This window comes from Telmatherina bonti (genome assembly GCF_933228915.1).
Source record: "Telmatherina bonti genome assembly, chromosome: 3".
Taxonomy (NCBI): Eukaryota; Metazoa; Chordata; class Actinopteri; order Atheriniformes; family Telmatherinidae; genus Telmatherina; species Telmatherina bonti.
The window spans coordinates 33,649,218-33,667,540 of NC_136621.1; the positions used below are offsets into that span (position 1 = coordinate 33,649,218).

At 40.2% G+C, this 18,323-nt stretch overlaps 2 protein-coding genes across 2 annotated transcripts; both read right to left on the reverse strand.

The window, feature by feature from the left end:
- Positions 1-924: 924 nt before the first annotated feature.
- Positions 925-2,277, reverse strand: LOC306773937 (D(1) dopamine receptor-like; the record flags this gene model as incomplete). Its single annotated transcript, XM_079263885.1, has 1 exon — positions 925-2,277. The coding sequence occupies one exon, from the start codon at positions 2,275-2,277 to the stop codon at positions 925-927; it is 1,353 nt and encodes a 450-aa protein (XP_079120011.1).
- Positions 2,278-11,517: 9,240 nt separating this feature from the next.
- chrna9a (cholinergic receptor, nicotinic, alpha 9a) lies at positions 11,518-18,120 on the reverse strand (the record flags this gene model as incomplete). The annotated part of the gene is made up of 7 exons (XM_079238371.1): positions 11,518-11,688; positions 11,788-12,392; positions 14,079-14,430; positions 14,598-14,778; positions 14,914-15,068; positions 17,732-17,877; positions 18,075-18,120. The coding sequence occupies 7 exons, from the start codon at positions 18,118-18,120 to the stop codon at positions 11,518-11,520; spliced, it is 1,656 nt and encodes a 551-aa protein (XP_079094497.1).
- Between the last annotated feature and the right edge of the window lie 203 nt (positions 18,121-18,323).

The window sequence follows — 18,323 nt, forward strand, 5'->3', positions numbered from 1 at the left end:
GTTACATTTTAAATAAGCTTTGCACAGAAATTTCCAGATTTTTCTTCAGACATTGCTTTTTTCTGTGCATGATTTTAACCGGCAAACTTTTGATCATTTTACATTGAGGAACTTTTTTTTAATTGTTCCACAATGTTTTTAAAAAAACCTTTAGCCATCTTTACATTTTAGAGGCTCCTATTGTCCCTGTTCACTCTTTTTTAAGGTGTGTTGCTGCCAGGTTCAAAATTTGCTTACAATAATAATTTGGTTTTTATATCCACTTGGAAATAAAAAGGTGGGTTTATGAGATTTGCAAGTTTTTACATTCTGTTTTTATTTACATTTTGGTAAACTTTTTTATACTAAAGGGGATAGTAGCCTATTAATTATTCATGAATTATTTTAATTATGCAAGATCAAACTAAGTGGATTATTTTATTAGAAATGACAGTGTTCTGCTTTGCAGTTAAAGTTGCTGATTTTAGCTGGTCTGAAGGCTCACTTTACCAATACACTGCTCATCTAAAGAAAATATATGAATGCTAATGTTTCAAAAGTTATAGGAAACAATTCTTTTGTTTTTATCACATAAATCTAACAAAAAATAAAGTCCACTGTAACCACAAAAATAGAATTTATTGTCACACAATACTTTTTTTTGCTTTGTAAGTGATTCACGCAAAAGTGACTCAGTTTAGCGGATGCAACCTTATATCAGGCTGAACTTATTTTAATTTCCTAAAGCTAGAGGTCTGAGGTTCAGTGTCATGCTGGAGGCCTCATGCCTGCTACCTGTTGGGATGGGCTCCAGCTTCTCAACCCTGACGTGGAGTAAGCGGTATAGAAAATGAATTAGTTATCCTGAACTGACTGAGAGTTTTGTGTCTGTTGGGGAAAAAAAACATCCAAAGAAACGCAGCTTGTCTGTGTAAATGATGCTGTTTATATGGGTATCTGCGTCAGTCTGTCTTTGTCGCATCTTTCCTCCGTGTCTGACGCTTGATCCGACGTGGCCCTTTTGTGATAAAACACAGTCACGGTGGTGTTCCCGCTGTCCTGACTTCCCCTGGCGTTCGTGGAGACGCTCAGCTTCGCCTTCTGCGGGCTGTCCCGCTTCTGGTTTCCCGTCTCGTTGCTCGCCATCATCGTCTCCACAGCCGCGCTCACGGCGGCCAAGAAGCCGCAGCCGCGGCAGCGCAACAGGCGCAAGAAGGCGTCTCTGAAGTCCGCGTTGAACGCGTAAATGACCGGGTTAAGAGACGAGTTGCTCCATCCTATCCACACAAACACGTCAAAGGTTTTTTCGCTCACGCAGTAAGGGCCACGCTGCGCTCCAGGGGCCCCCGGTCCGGGACAGAAAGGCAGCGCGCAGTTTAGGATGAAGAACGGCAACCAGCAGCAGACAAAAACACCCATAATGATGCTCAAAGTTTTCAGCACTTTTGTCTCTTTTCTGATGGACACTTTGAGCTCGCGATGGGAGCACTGGGAATCCGGATGAACACCAATGTGGGACTGATAGGAGGAGTTGGCACCAAGTTCCGTACACACGTGAGGATATAGTTCGGGTAGGTGCGAGCGGCAACTCTGCGCGTGCTCCGCCGCTCGCTCCAAGGAGGATATCACCCGGATCTGCATCTGGGCTATCCGGTAGATGCGCGTGTATGTGACAATCATGATAACAACGGGGATGTAGAAGCTGATGAGGGAGGAGGATATGGCGTAGGTGCGGCTGAGGCTGGAGTCGCAGCTCCCATCATCACGAGGCGTTAAATCCTGTCCGGTCAGGTCACTGATCTCCGCTCGGTGCCAATCCAGCTGCACGGGGACAAATGAGATCACTATGGAAACGGTCCAAGTCACTCCGATCATAACGAAGGCTACTTTCTTGTTCATACTCCTCTCGTAGCGGAACGGACTGGAAATGGCCCAGTAGCGGTCCACACTGATGACGCACAGGTGGAGAATGGAGGCCGTGGAGCACATGATGTCGCAGGCCAGCCAGGTTTTACAGAATCCTCCGAACGGCCAGAACCCTGCAACTTCAGCCACAGCTTTCCATGGCATCACCAACACGGCGACCAGGAGATCCGACAGAGCCAGGGACACGATGAAGATGTTGGTCACCTTAGCGCGCAGGTGGCGGTATCGATACACGGCTGCGCACACGGTGAAGTTCCCCAAAAGCGTCCAGATGATGAGCAGCGCCAGGACGCAGCCGATGACGGCTCTGTGCGCCGGGATCTCTTCGTGGCCGCCGGCTCCTACCAGAACTGAGCCGGTGGTGTTATTCATCGCCGAGATCTCACATGTCAGGAGTGAAGGGAGGATAATCCGCCAGATGAGGAAGCCCACTCTCACGCTGGTGTGCAGGGGGAGATCGCGCACCCTTGCTCAGGTCGGACTGATCTGTGCTGCCGCTCTGAGCGCACATCAGATTTACTGCGTGGGCACCAGCTGACTGCCGACAACTCAACAGTGCACAGAAAAGTTGATCACTTGAGAAAGCAGCAGCTAAAGACCCAGTTTTTGTCGTTTTTAGCACATTTGCTGACGCTCTTCTTCAGTTTAGGTTATCCAAGTCTGCGTCCTGCGGAGGTATTGATCACCACTGGCTAATTCAAAGCAATTCAACTTGGTTTAACCTATTTCACTGATCCAAGAATAAAAACTGCACCGTTAATCTGCTGTTGCATTAATAGAGACAGTGATGTCTTTGACTATAATATTCTACATGTTCTAATTTCTTTCTGATGATAATGTGCAGAAAATGATATGAATTTCACAAACACATATTAACATAAAATCAAGGCATGCATTGAGTTAAAGTAAACATATATTTTTTTAAAAAGTTTAATATTCTGCTCTGTGTGGGGAAAGAGACCGCAGCACTGAGGAACACAGCAGATTTCACCTTCAGAGATTTTAGCCCTCAGATAATTTATAGCAAGATCTCAGACCTTTATTTAGCTTTTGCTTGCAGTCATCATTAGGACAGACCAGCTGATGCCAATTTCAAGCTTTCCAAAAACTCTGGCTTCATCTGTTAACTGCAAAAGACCCCCAGGTTTTTAAGCAGACTTGCCTTAGAAGAAACTTTTTTTTTTCTTTTCTTTTTTTAATGTAAAAGAAGAAGTTTGACTTTGTAAATAAATTTATTTATTTTGTAGATGGTCAAAATAAGAAAAGAACTTTTTTTCATTCTCCAGCTGTTTAGGGTCTGATCAGGCTAAATACTGAACTCTGACAGATTTTCTCGGTGAGGCTTCGTTTATCTACAGTTAATTAAACATCCATCTGCATCATCCTAGTAGCTGTCCAACCCTCTTACCTCCTTTTCCCTTTCCGTCTTTCTTTCCTCTCTTCCCCCAGATAATGTTCTCTTGTATTTATTTGATTAATCAGCCACAGAGCACACCTGGCAGTATTGATTTTCAGCTGCTGGTTAATGTAAGTTAGTGCAAAAGTAGTGAAGTGCCATTTCTCAGCCTCAATATGCTGCTGCTAAAACAATGGCTACATATTTACACGATAAAAGGCCCTGTGCCATAAACAAGTTAAAAACATATTTTTAAGGTCAAATAGTTGTATGTAGACTCTATAAGTTGCAGAAAGTGCATGTGGAACATGGTAGAAGCAAGAACTGACTGAACTCTGTCGAAGGAAACATCAAAATGTGTGTTCAGTATCTGACAAATGTTTGAAACAGATCCTAAAATAATTTCATACCTTCATAAATCCTTTACTGCTGCTCTTTTCCCATTATTATTGTTTAGTTATTATTTCCTCATGTGAAGAAGCAATTTGATTCCTCCTGCCTGATTTCTTTTTCTGTAGTCCAGTTGAAATTATTTTATTACTTTACATTTACTGCTATAATTTCAAAATGGTTTAAATTATTTGACTTTTTAAATCACACTCCTTTTGACATGCAGATGTATAAAGTGTCTAAAAATATCCATGAAGCCAAGTCCAAATCATGCAACAAGTATGATATGTCATTGCATGGTGGTGTGTAGAATGACCCTCCCCCCCCCCCTCTGCCGTGGTCTTCTCTTCATCACACCTTTTTTTTTCTCTCAGCGTCGAACAGAGAGTTTTTCACCATCCCCCTCCACCCCCCACCCTTTGAGCACACTGTACAGTTCATAATGTTTTACAAAATGTCTGTGCTCGACAAAGCCAACGACAGGGATGTGAATACTAACAGCTGAGCACTGACTGGAGAGGCAGAACATGTTGTTTGCACCATCACGTGGGTTGTAGACTCAGAGGTGCACAAATTGATGCAAACTCGGCCTTCAGATAGTCGCTGCAATCAATGAACATGTGTGGAGCAGGGCATGCATCATCCCTTTAGAAGCCATACTTGTCATTTGTTTAGCCTTCAAGGGATGCTAAAGAACAGGCATGATGTTTGAACACTTTACACGGAGGACATGTTGACAAAAATTTGTCTATTTCTTATTGAGGCCCTGAAGTGTTTTCAGCATGAAAACTGCTGAAATCTCCACCATGGTCAGTTCTGTATTTTATGCCCTCTAATAAGACTATGTAATCCCATTTCTAGTTCAGTTCATCAACAGTTAGCCCCACTATGAGCCAATCAAATGTAGTAAAACACGTCTTACCAGTTTAACAACTTCTTTAATCTATTAGATATAATTATGAATAAAAACCACCCAGTTTAAATCTGAAAAAGTAAATGCCAAGGATCAAATCAGCACCGACAGACTTGACAGAAGTATTTTATCAACACTGGTGATGTCTACTTCTCAGGATGCTGGAAAGATCTGTAACATTTTTTAACCATGCATTATATTTTCATTGTTTTTCTCTTGTTAAAACTAATTTCTACATGTTTTATGTTTATCACATATGTTGTAAATGAGCATAGAGTAGACTGGACCGCAGTGCTGGTCATCAGAACCTACCTATGTGTTGTCATAAACCTGGTGAGCTTGCATCGTTCAGATTCTTCAACCTGCTTTTTAAGTTTAAAATTATGAGAATAATTCATTTGTGTCTAATCAATCATTGCTACTTTGGCTGCTGTCCCCACGACCTGACCCCGGAGAGGCAGTAGAAGATGGATGGATAGATGGATGGATGGCACAAGGCTCACAGGGTACATGGAGTTTGCATGTATGAGTTAGTTACATCAAATCAAATCAAACTTTATTTATATAGCACTTTTCATACAGATGCATTTCAAAGTGCTTTACAACATAAAATCAATTTCACACTTATACACACACACACACACACACACACACACACACAAGCAACCCAAACACACAACCCACCCCTTATCCTTTATACCAAATAAAAAAAAAAATTAAAAAAAAAGCTACCTTCAGGAGTCTATCTCTATGTCTGGCTTGACGCTGCTGTGAGGAAACGGTATCTGGGGAATCCGTCCTCATCAGGAGCCGCCACATGTGCCACATGTCATTCACTTGTTGTTTGGGTCAGAAGTGAAAAGATCTTGAAAAGCTTCCGTTGGGGGCAAAATAATTTTGCTGAAAAGCCATCAAATCAGGTAAAGTTGTTTATTCAAGAATGTGGCCTGAAACCTAGTGAGGCAGAATATTTCTGAATGAGGAAAAAAAAAATGCAGGTTCCACAATAAAATATTAGTTTTCACTTTGGATTTTCTAAAGTTTCGTTCGTCCAAGTCAATGTGAACTGGATTTAATCCGTTTCTTTTTTCCATGGAGCTTCTCCATACTCTCATATCAGACGGACCTTTAAGACCTTTAACAAACATGTTATAATGTTTATATAACAAGTTTAAAAAGTACTGAAGCACTTTTTAAACATTTTTATAAGCATTTTTGACAGCTACTGGGAATCCTTACACGCTCAGCACCAAATGATACATAGACGTACTTAATAACTCGCTGCTGAGCACTGTTCCACAGAAAGCAGCAAGCGATCCAGTTTTCTCTCAGCAGTGACACGAGTCAATGTGACAAATATTCATCAAGTAGTCCAAATTTTAGCGTTTATATTTTTCTGTATTATCACATGTTTGTCATAGAAACTTTAAAGACAACATTATCGGTATTTAACTTTCTTTTCTGTAAAGAAAAGGGCAAAAGGAAATCTATTACTGCAGATTTAAAGGTTTATGTCTACAAGACCTGAAATAGAAATTTTTTTTTTTTTACTTTAATATGCTAACTAAACTGTTACATGTTCAAGCAAGTTATTACTGAATCTTTCTGATGCAGTATCTTGTGAACATATTGCACTGTACAACACGGCTTTAGCATCATCCACCCAAACAATAACATGACAAACTTCTAATAAATTCAGTCATGTGTACGGCATGAGAAACGTCTATGTTCTCAAAACAAGAGAGGCAAGTGGTCATGATTGTATTAACAGATTATCATTATGTTCCCACAACATGGGCGAGGCAGGCTCCCTCAAAGAAAAACACAAAGCGACTCTCAAAGCCATTCATGGTGCAGTGGATAACAGCAGACTTTTTGGCTGGCAGCACAACCAGATGGCACAGCTGGGGTCACAGCATCGGTAAGGAACACTGAAACTGAGCTGAAAAGCTGTATTTGCTCTTTATTAATGGCAACAGGGTTTTGCTTGAGTACAGATTTAGATGATGGAGACAGAGACAGCAGCCTGGGGCAGAGGGCGGGAGTTAATAATCAGATTATCTCCATTTTTGAGAGTTTGTGCATTTGCTGATTTAGGACACACACAGGAATTACATCCATTTGTTGGAATGAAATTGCTTTCACACGGGCATTAATTTCCCGTTTTTTTTTTTTTTCTCAACTCTTAGTTAATGGTTAGTGCAAAAGAAAAAAAACCCAAACAATTTAAAGTAAAAAGTTATTATACCCTGTGGTCACGGCCAGAAGACCAACAATTGCTAACCGTCGTGGCAAAAGAAATGTATAAAGAAAGTTATAATGATTTTAATTCATAAGTTTGAGTTGTTATTGGATACAACATGGACCTCCAAACTTTTCCAGAGCTACGTTCAGCCCCAGCAGTCCCATCTCATGCACGTACCCAGTAACATTTGCCACCATCGAGTGCTTTTCTGAGGACATCCCAATCATCTCCACACACTTCTTCCCACAAAGTTTCTTCAACATGGAGATTTCCTTGTTGCACTTCTCCCTCTCCTTTTGCAGGTGGTGCTCTAGAAGTCTCCTGAGGTTTTCTTCATTCACTTTCTGTTGCTGAACCTTGACTTTTAGGAGTTTTAACTCCTGTTTAAGGGCCTCGGTTCGCCGTTTCTCCGCTCTGAGCTGCTCCATCTGTATCTCTATTTCTCTCTGATTCTCCTCCCTCTCCCGTCTGAGCATGTTCTCTATTTGCTTTTTCTTCTCGTCCTCCTTCCTGCTCAGCTCCTCCAGACTCTGGATGAGTTTCTCAAACTCTTTCTGCAAAGCGTCTCTCTCCATTTCCTCTCTCTGCATTATGGTCTGCTCCATCTGGATCTGCTGGAGCTCCCTCTCTCTCTCTCTTCTTTCACTTTCCTCTTTCTCCTTCTGGATCTTCTCCTCCATCGATCGTCTCACTTTCTCCTCCCTCTCAACTTGCTCCTCCAACATTTCAGTAACTTTGTCGAGTTTCTCCTGGAGCACCTCCCTCTTCTTCCTCTCCTCCTCCATCAATCTCACCATTTCTTGTGACTTCCTCTCTTCCACCTCTCGCCTGAAGGCCTCCTCCCGATCTTTCGCCAGCTCATCCTTCTTCTCCTTCTCAAGCTCCTGATTTTTCTTCAGCTCCTCCAGCTCCATCCTGCTTTTCTGCTCAATCATCTCCAGCTTCTTTTCGTACCACTCCTTCACAGCTTCCTCCTGCTTCTTTTTAAGCAGCTCATCCTTCTCGGTGAGCATCTTCCTCTCCTCGTGCAGCTGGTGAGCTAGGTCATCCTCTGCTCTCTGGAGCATTTTGCTGGTGTAGTAGCTTTCTCTGTTGTCTTGCATCATGCCGTCTATCAAGGCGAGCAGAGTCGACACCTGCTCCTTGTTCTTGGAGCTTTTGTTGTCAAATACGCAGTACCTTCCACCACATTCAGCCACCAACTCGGCAAGATCCTTGCACCCGTCTATGAGACACTTCTTCACCGATGTCCCCTCGTCCAGACGATCTCCATGAGTGAAAACCACCACGGAGAAGCTCAAAGCTTGCAGGCCCATTGCCTGTTTAATCTGGGACACTGCCTCCCTCTCATCCTGAGTGAACCTCCCAATCTGAATAACAATGAGGAAAGCATGGGGCCCAGGGAAGAGGAGGCTGACACTCTTCCTCAGCTCCCTCTGCACCTCCTGTGGAGTCTGATGAGCGTCCAGCACCCCGGTAGTGTCCAGGATCAGCAGCTGTCGCCCGCGAAATTCTCCGTTGACCCTGCGGCAACGCTGCGGGCCCGAGGCACTGCTGACCTTCACATCCAGAACCTTGCGGCCCAAGATGGAGTTGGCAGTTGAGCTTTTTCCACTTCCAGTTTTTCCTAGTAAAACCAGTCTGATGATGGTGGAGGAAGGGGGAAATGTCCTCTTGCCTGAGGGGGGAAAAAGTAAGGGGGACAAAGAGGTCAAAATTAAGACAGATGGGAAAGAAAGAAATAAAGATCCAGTCTTACCTGCAAAACTGATGGAAGGCAGCTGCTTAGTAATGGATGACATCTTGTTCCTCTTCATTTTTTTTCCACACTGGGAGCGGATGAGCAACTTATAGATGCTGTTGTTGTGGGTGTGTCAGAACGTATGACACGCAAAAGCCCCTCTGAACTCTACCCCGCCATCATCAGCGGGGAGTTAGTATCTGACTGGAGGAAGTGTGGTCCAATAGTCTGTCTCTGAATTAATCAGCACAGCTGATTTCTGAGAAGACCAGCCAGAGGTCACGTTCCAACAATCTCCTCATCGATATGTGTAAGTGTTTTTGTGTAAGTTGTGATCAAAGTCTAACAGTGATTTGGTTCTTGTTCTTTCTAAAGGTAAAGCGAGTAGTTATCATAAAGGAGCCACACTTTTCTTGTGGGTTCAGGTAGACTGGGACAAATGATGAAGAGTCTGCAGATGTTCTGCAAAAACACACTAAAAATAGAATTAAAATTTATAAACGTAATACATTTTTCTGTTTGGTGGAATATTTTATTATTATTGCTGGGAGTAAATCTTATCGTGGTGGTCGTGAAGTCAGGTGATTTCCCCTTTTTAAACGGTGCCACATGAAAAAGTTGCTAAACTTTCTTATTCTGCTATGAATTCTTGTTTGGCGACACATTGGCAGTTTGATAACTTATTTAACAAACAGGGACAGCATGTGGAAGCACAGCAAAGCCACAACAGCTTGCCTCTGTGGGGTTGAGAATGGAGTTCAGTCCCAGACTGCAGAGAGACGAGACTGCCTCTGATTGAAGAATCTCATCTCTGTATCGCTCTACATTAAGATTGCCTCCAGTATTGACAAGCCTTGTTTTTCCAATGAGAAAGATGCAGCTCCACATTGTCCCCATGCTTCAACTCAACATATTTAGTACCCATTTTTCCTTGGATGTAACCCACATTCTCAACTTGGCTGCTCAACCCACAAATGCATTTTTCCTTTAAAAAACTTGGTTCCCTTCAACAGGAAGATAAACAGACTTTGTGACTGGATAAGATTTATTGCCAAGTGTTAATGTTGCAACAAGGAAATAATCCACCAAACATGAATTTCCCTTTTGTTAATTTTTATATGCAGCTACGCAGATGTAATTGGTACAAATTACAAAGAAAGTGGATTATTTTACATCCTTCTGCTGCCAAACTATGATTTTTTGTCGTAATTTGTGGAGTTTTGTTCATAAACTCAACCAGGTGAAAGCAAAAGCCGGCTGGATGATTAGTCAGGCAGATTATTGACAGAATTTATCATGATGTGCTGACGCAGCCCGACGTCACTACAGCTGTGCCATCAATCAGACAAGAATATCAGAAAAGTGAACTTTACGTTGATACTCTGTCTTCCATGATCATTGCACTGGGGTGCAACTTTTTGAAACACTTTCTGAAGATCGTCCTAATGAAAGACCTTCAGTGAATCTAAGGAGGATGTGTGTTCTTGGAGTCTGAAATGGGGACACTTATTTATAGAAATAATAATGAACTCCAGCTTGAGCCTGAAATATTCAGTTTGTCTGCTTCTTACATTAGAAATGATTGTGTGAGCTGTACAGTGTTTAATTGCATTACTGTTGCAGTCCTTTCCGTTTAATCAGTTATTCCATTTCATTAGGCTCCCGTTTAACCCTCAGAGTTGTCACTGGAGTGGAGCACGAGTTATATGTGGGGGAATAAGTGTCTCTTGTTGATCTTCATTCATCATGCAGAGAAAAACTGTTGAAGTAAAGTTGCTGAAGTGTTTTATATCCTATTCTTTTAACTCCTCCAACTAAAAGACCATTAACAAGATGTGCTGATAATAATTTACAGATTCCATTTCTGATTTGGGATATTTAAGTGTCTTGTAGATAAACCTACTCACTTGCATCTGGTTATCCGTGCACTTTTGCAAAGCCAGTAAATGAATCCTCTTCTGCCCTCCAGAGGCTGCTGCCAGAATGAAAATGTTCATGCTCCAGGATTACAGCTGATCCGCCCTCTACAGTGTCTAAGCTGCTTCCTGAGCTTTGTTTGAGACACGTGCATGTGCGTTATATAACTCCAGTGATCATGTTTCAATATTCCTGCGGCTGTAACAGCACAAATGGACACTTTTGCAAGACAGATACATGCATTGTGTCTAACAAATCTGATTTAACCCAAAACAAACAAATGCCAGAGAAGGTTAAACCACTTTTAATAACACAATATCAAAGGTTTGTTTTGTTTTTTTAAACCATTTATTAACAATGTAAGTTAATTAAAAGCAAGAAAATGTGCATATCCACCCTTTAATCTCAGGACATAAACTTTAAATTAAAGATCTTAGTATAAAGTTAGAAATGAATTATTAGTTTAAAGCATGAAAATGTAAACATCCAACCTTTCTTTCAAAGTCTCATGTTGACGTATGAGTTACTTTTCTTATTCTTAAGCACTTTGCCCTCAGTTTTCCAACAAAGACTGTGCGGAGTTTGTCAGCGACTTTTTTGCCATGTTTGATGTATTTCTGGTTAGTGGTCCTGCAGCAAACTGGAAAACATCATGTGGTTGCTTAAAACGCAATGCAAGAACCGTAATGCCTATAGCTGAATGTCTGGCTGTTAGCTCATCAATAATGGAGAGTCCATGCATGTTCAAGGCAAGGCCTGGATTGTATTACCGTTCCAGCACTCCTTGACACATGGAAGCACACCTGACATTAACTAACTGACTTCCTCAGACGAAAGGCAAACGCAAAGCAGTGAATCCAGACCAACACTCTCATACACACACATGAAATGCAACTTTCTAGCATACAAAACAGGACTGCGTGATGTTGGTGTGAAAGCAGGAACATCTGAGTAACACTGACACGCGGCAATGCTGGAGGGTTAGTGATGAAAAGATGATGAGGAAGCTGTCAGGATGCCTTGGCGATGATGAGGATGCTCATGAGAAAGACCATGACGAAGAAGATCCACATGAAAAATCTATCCATCACCTTGGCAACCTTCTTCCATTCCGCTACCTTGACACATGTCGCTCTCTGCTCACGGAAGCAGTTGGCGATGTATTGGATGTTCCTCACCACCTGTGAAGCAGACAGATGAATTACAGAAGGCAATTCTAAAAACCAAGGCGAGTAAACAGATCAGCTCAGGAAGCAGGGAGGGACTGAGGGCGATGTCACCTGCTTGTGTTGGAGGCACGGGCAGCAGCAGGGGCAGGATGGGATCTGGTACTTCTCAGAAGGGTAGAGAATCTGCTCCTTAAGCCCACCATTCAGGTGCTGGAGGTTTTGTGGGTGTGAAGGGGCCTGATAATCCAGTTTGTCCCTCCTGATGTGGTGGTAGCGCTTCATGGGCTCTTGCTTCGTCTCCCCCCTCTCCAGCCTGGAAGCGTGATTGTTATGGTTGCTGTAATGGTGATGCTTTCCGTTGGTGCTGCCATTTGCTTGGCTTTTCTGGTGCTGGTTGTGGTGCACGCTGTGGCCATTGCGATACTTGTACGAGTCGTCGTTACTATAGAATCCATCGTGGAAAAGCTCATCAGGGTAGCAGCCTCTATCACTCATGGGTTCCTCTGGGTACAGCGGGGTCCTCTCACTTTCCGGTGTTGTGCAGTTCTCCCCCACTTCATAGACAAAGAAGATTTTTGACATGTAGTCGATGATGAGCACCTTCGCCCAGTGGGGGACGGGTTTGGCCTCCGCGCCACAGAAATGAATGTTCATGATGAAGATTGTGAGGGAAGTTGAGGCTGTAATCATAGTCATGGTTGCTATGTAGTACTTCCCTGAAAGAGGAGAAAATGAGTTATTTTTGGTGTGTGTGCTTGCATAACAGCTCTAATTTGCAAAATGCAAAGTTACACACTTACTAAGACTTGCAATATGTCAATATGTGTCGAGGCAACTTATTATTTGGAAAGATTTTAGCCAAATTATTTTAATTTAAACAATTTTAGAGTAACTAGAATAAAGTAGCACCACACAACTTAAGGGATTTCAGCGCTAGGTTAATGCTGACATAATCAGGAGAGGCCAGGTGACCTAAATTTCAAAGCTTTGTCAATAAATGCTCCACTAAGCAGCTGCCCACCACCTTGAAAATGGAAACAGTGGATGTCTACGAAGCAGAAAGAGGCTTTAAAACAGCCAAGTTATAGTTTATTTCCATCCAGCCACTGACATCCAGGTTTTCTGTTGAAACATCATGGCTTCTTAAGAAAAAGAACTGATTCAGCTGAAATCATACATGGATATCTTTAATTTGAGACTTTTCTAAGAAATATTCCAGAACCAAAGCACTCTATGAAAAAACTTTTCAATGAAAATCCATCTGTGATCAACTTGTCTTACTCTTAAGGGGGTACTTTGCTTCTTGTGTTGTGTGACGGTAGTTGGGAAAGACTTCAGCTCACAACACTGATGTGATAAGGCAGGTGTGTCAAACAAAATGAATATAACTGGGTTCAATTATAAAGCAGCATGGAAGTCAAGCTGAGATTTGGAAGACTAGTTAAAGAAAACGTCTTTCAGAGAAATTATTATAGTATTGCCAGCAGGGCAAATCAAACATCCCTGGAGCTTTTTTTTAAGTTTCAGTTTTACAACAGGACAATGATTCTAAACTCACCTTAAAAGTGACCTATAATATATATGTTAACTTCAATATAATGATAAATTAATAAAATTAACCTTCTTGCAAGAATAGGGGTACAACATTTTCCAAATAAGAATAAAAGTCGCAGCAGGCTACAAAAAGAATCTGACTACTGTGAAATATACAGTAGTGAACCATGACTATATATATATATATATATATATATATATATATATATATATATATATATATATATATATATATATATATATATATATATATATATCAGACAAATCTTCTGAATAATAGTAAATTCTTAATTTATTTTTTTAGGATGTGACCAACTAAGAAGGGACCATCTATGGTCACAAAACCTAAGTTTGATGACTTTTTACTCTAACATTTCTTTGAAAGAGTAAAATGCTGAAATAAATATGATGTATTTGGTTCAAAATAAGCTTATTTCTTTGTAGTGACAGTGAAGTTTTGAGTGTGACAATTTTTTGAGCATGTCATTATAAAATACAGTCACATGGAAATCTTCTTCCCCAAATAAAATATGAAGTTATATAAAAATAAATGCTCTGATTAAGAGTTTTAGTCCTAGTTGCTGTGCAGTGACACAGTTGAATATTTGTGTTATTTGTCAAGACCTGGCGGTCCCATGTTGACATAGAAAAAGCATTAAGTCAAACTAAACACTTTTTAAATCAAAGTTAAGAGCTTTTGAGATCAGATTTCTGATAACAGGTCAAAATTTGGCCTTTACATCTTATTATAATGATTTGTGATCTTACTCTTTTCCTGGTAGAAACTGATCTGTGTGGTTACTAGATGTCATTAATGAGGCAAATAGAACTCTAGGGATAATCCCTACCTATGTAGGGCATGCTCTCCGCTGGAGGCATACTCTCAGCCACCAGCAACTGGAACACGGTGAGCGCCAGCAGCACTGTGACTCCCAGGGAAACCTTCTCCCCGGAATCGGCCGGCAAGTAGAAGCCCAGCGGAGCCAGGAAGGAGATGAGGAAACAGGGGAGGAGCAAGTTGAAGATGTAGAAGGAGGAGCGGCGTTTCAGGAGCAGGGTGTAGGTGATTTCTGTGTATGGGTCTGAGCAGCAGCCGTACATCATGACATTTCTAACTGCTGGCATGCCGTGACATTCCCACTCCACGTTCTCCACAAAGTCAGACAGATCACCGCTGTCCATGCCCAAACTAATGTCCACCTGGAAGTCATGTGACATCACAGAAATAATCAATAATCAGAAAGGGCTTCAAACAAACACTGTCTCATCTAAACAAATAAATAAGGGTGAAAATTTGCTGCGTGGTCTGTATGATTATTTTAAATGTCATCCACCTACTAGGTCCTCATCTACCTCCTGATACACACCTGGTTGCCATTGTAGGTCCATGAGCCAAATGTAAGATTGCATGATTGCCAGTCGAAAGGGAAGTAGGAGACATCGACCACACATGTGCTCTTTGTGATGGCCGGAGAGTCCCAGACAATCTCGCCATTATAACGCAGCTTGACGTTAGTGTTTGATGGACCAGATGACTCTTCATCTGCTCTACACAAGCATAAAGAAGAAAATACATGTTTATTGGTGCATAAACTCAGTCAGATGTGACCTTTTCACCTTCTTTTTCACTTCTTTTTGTCAGTTTATATTTGTTAATTTTAGATTCTGCTTCTTGATACTGACTTGTTGTAAAGAACAATGTCCGGCTTCCAAACCAGGTCACTCGGGATGTTTATCATCTCTAAGTCATCGTAGTCCTCCTTGTCCCACTTCAGGTAGGCATCAAACCAGACCTGTCTGATCCACAGGTAGGTGGTTAGCACCTGGTTCCGCTCATCCTACACACAGATTTACAAAGACTCAGATGAGACTTTACAAAGACTGAATACTATAATCTGATGAAAAGAGATTAAAATTGACTTCAAGTTAACATTTTCTTTATCAGCTCCAACAAGCGCTGTTTTAAAATCTTGTTTTATAGTCAGTGTGTACGAAAAAAGCCGGTTATGCCTGTTATGTGGTGGCAGAACTTAACTACAATTACGTTACAATTTCAATAATTACAGCACCCTATATGTTACCATACCACAGTCTACACCAGAGTTAAAAAAAAAACCCAAATCCTCAAGGGGTTCTATCGTGTAGGTTTTAGATGTTTCCTTGCTGCAACATACCTGAAATAGACTCAAATCAGTGACTTGTTAACCAGGTCCTGCAAAACTGCACAAGCTGTTTGAGTTCCTTTTCATTTGAATCAGGAGTGATGGTGCAGGGGAACACCTAAAACCTGTGATACGCTTTAGGACCTGTATTGGTGAGCCATGTTTTAACATAAACTGTTCTCAGGGAACATCATCTAAGAGAAATTTTACAAAACTCCCACAAAGAGAGCTCGCCATGCATAACACAGAAACTCAGTTAAATGTTAAACTGCTGAACAGATTACGTGACAGTTCCTCACAAGACATTTGCACACAACGCTATAAGAAAAAGAGACAATTGCTCACAATGTATAATAAAAAAAAATCTAAATTTCTAAATTTAGAAATATGAAAAACAATCACATATCAATTATAATCAATAATTGTAAGGAAAAAAAGATGTTCAAATAATTTTGAAACCCAACATACCATATGTATGTAAAATCCACTTTCTTTGTAGTTTTATCACACCTAAGGTCACACTTTATTTCACACACTGGTGAGAAAGTTGAAAGAACTTTATAGATGCTGCTTTTACATTGTGACATTAGTTATATTGAGTTACAATAATAAAATTTTTAAATAGTTTTACATTTGTGAGTATTTGTCTCTTTTTCCAATGAAGTTGTGATAAATAGCCTTGTGTCTTTTATTTAATTTAATCTTGTAATTGTCTGCGCACTGCCAAATAAATTCAGCCCCAGCAGCTAACATTGTTCCACAAAAACTATTTAGTGTTGATTTAAAAAAGAAAAAAACACTGTTAACTTAGCTTGTTATGCTTTGTTAAACCAAAACATGTTAGTTTAGTCGTAGATAAACCACAGTTACTTTAGCTTGTTTAGAGTAGTGTTATTAAAATAATGTTTATTTGGCTTGCTAAGTTTAGTTTTAGCAAAGCTACCGTTACTTTAGCTTGCTAAGTTTAGTTTTTGGAGAACCATTTAGCTTTCTATCTTAGCAAGCTATCATTGGTTTTAGCTAAACCAACATTTGCTTAGCTTTCTGATAGGCCAGGTTAAGTAGCTTGTTTTCTGAAAGATAAAAGAATATTTTAGATAGTTTTAAATTTTTTGTATTGAGAAGTGCCATGAACTCTTTAAGAAATATTTATTTAATTCTTTATTTGTATTTATATGTATTTATTTAGCTTGGTTTAAAATATAATTTAAAATGGCAAGTTCAATGTGCACAGGAAACTTTTTTTTTTTTTTTTTTTTTTTAAACAGGGCATTTATTTAAATTTTAGCTTGAAAACATGAAATTTCAATTGTGTGGGTTAAACAAATCAGTTTGGAGGTTTGCAGAAAAGGCTCTACATACACCATAAGGATATACACTGGCTTTGGAGCCCAAATAAATATATATGAATTAATATCTGCTATATATAAAACAGAACTACTTGCTGGCAATAGTCATAAAACACCTTCATTAAAAAAATGCATACACTTTTGTACAAACAATTCTGTAATTCTATAAACCACAAAACACAAAACAGCGGCACCGCCATCTTATCTTCAAACAACTCATGTGGAGGATCACTGAAAGTTCATTTACGGTTAAATTGGTTAGACTTAACTTTATTAGAAGATTGGAAATACTTCTGATCAAGGTAGAGAAAGCTGTTGTGTGTGCATTTTGTATAAGTGTTCAGGACAGGACGGTACTCTCAGTCTCTGCATGCTAAATCAAAAAATGTATTCATATTGATCGCATGAGTGGAGTTATAATTATTATAAGATTATGTCATGCTTGGTAGTTAATGATTATGGTGATTTTATAATGACTAAAACCTGTTTAAAATTACTGGGGTGGGATTAGATAAGATAATGCTTCCAACTCCTTTGTGTCTTTCTCTCTTTAGTTTATTTATATTTTTATTTTGGTTTTTAGATTTTATCATTATGTTCAAATAATATATTCAATCAATCAGTCAATCAATGCTAGAAGACAAAGGGATTAGCAGCTGTGCTGAATATTATTCTTTATACTGCTTTTTTTTTAACATATAAATGTCTATTCAACATTATATTGTTCTAGTTTCAGATGTTCTTAGTTTGTTTTTCCCCCTATGTATTATTGTTCATTTGCAAATCAGTTTTTGTGTGAATCTCAATTATTCATGTTTAGTTTCTTAAAGTCATTATTAAATAAATTTGTTGTGCAGCCAAGCATTAGTTCAAATAATACTGTTTTACATAATATACATAGTGGTTTTGCCAAAGGTTCAGTTAACGGATCATACCTGTGATCGTGTGTATAGTAATTATACATGCTACATGAGCATTTCCTCTACTCACCATATCTTTGATCTGTGACAGTGTGATCTGCAGGGAGACATTGAGGGCGCTGTCTGTGTCCTCCACAGGTCTCAGAGCATTGGAGTAATCTTCCATCAGGTCATTTAGAAGCTTGCGAGCATAAAGACCCTGAGCACAGTGGGACACTGTGGGATCCAGAGGAAGAAGGCAGAGTGGATAGAAGAAAGAAAAAACAATAAAAGATCACGCAACACCAACAAACAGACAAAACATCAAGTGAACAAGGAGAAAATAGAAAGCAAGCCTGGCTTTGTAACATAAACCCATGTATCACTCATATATCACATACAGATATCAAAGTGATCAATCATGCAAAACTTACCTTGCACCAAAAGGCTGAGCCAAACCATCAGTGCTGCCCTCCTCATTTTTTGCCAGTCACAAGCCAAGTGTTCAATTATTCAGCAAAGCAGTCGCTGAGATAGAAAGAGCCCAAATCCAGGGCATCACTCAATTCTGATCTCCATTCTTAAGCCAACCGAGACCGCAGAAAATTCTCAAAGTCTAACATCCTGTCAGAAGCTCTCAGTGCTTCGCTAGCTGTTAGTCGTGGGTTCCTTCTGTCTGTGTG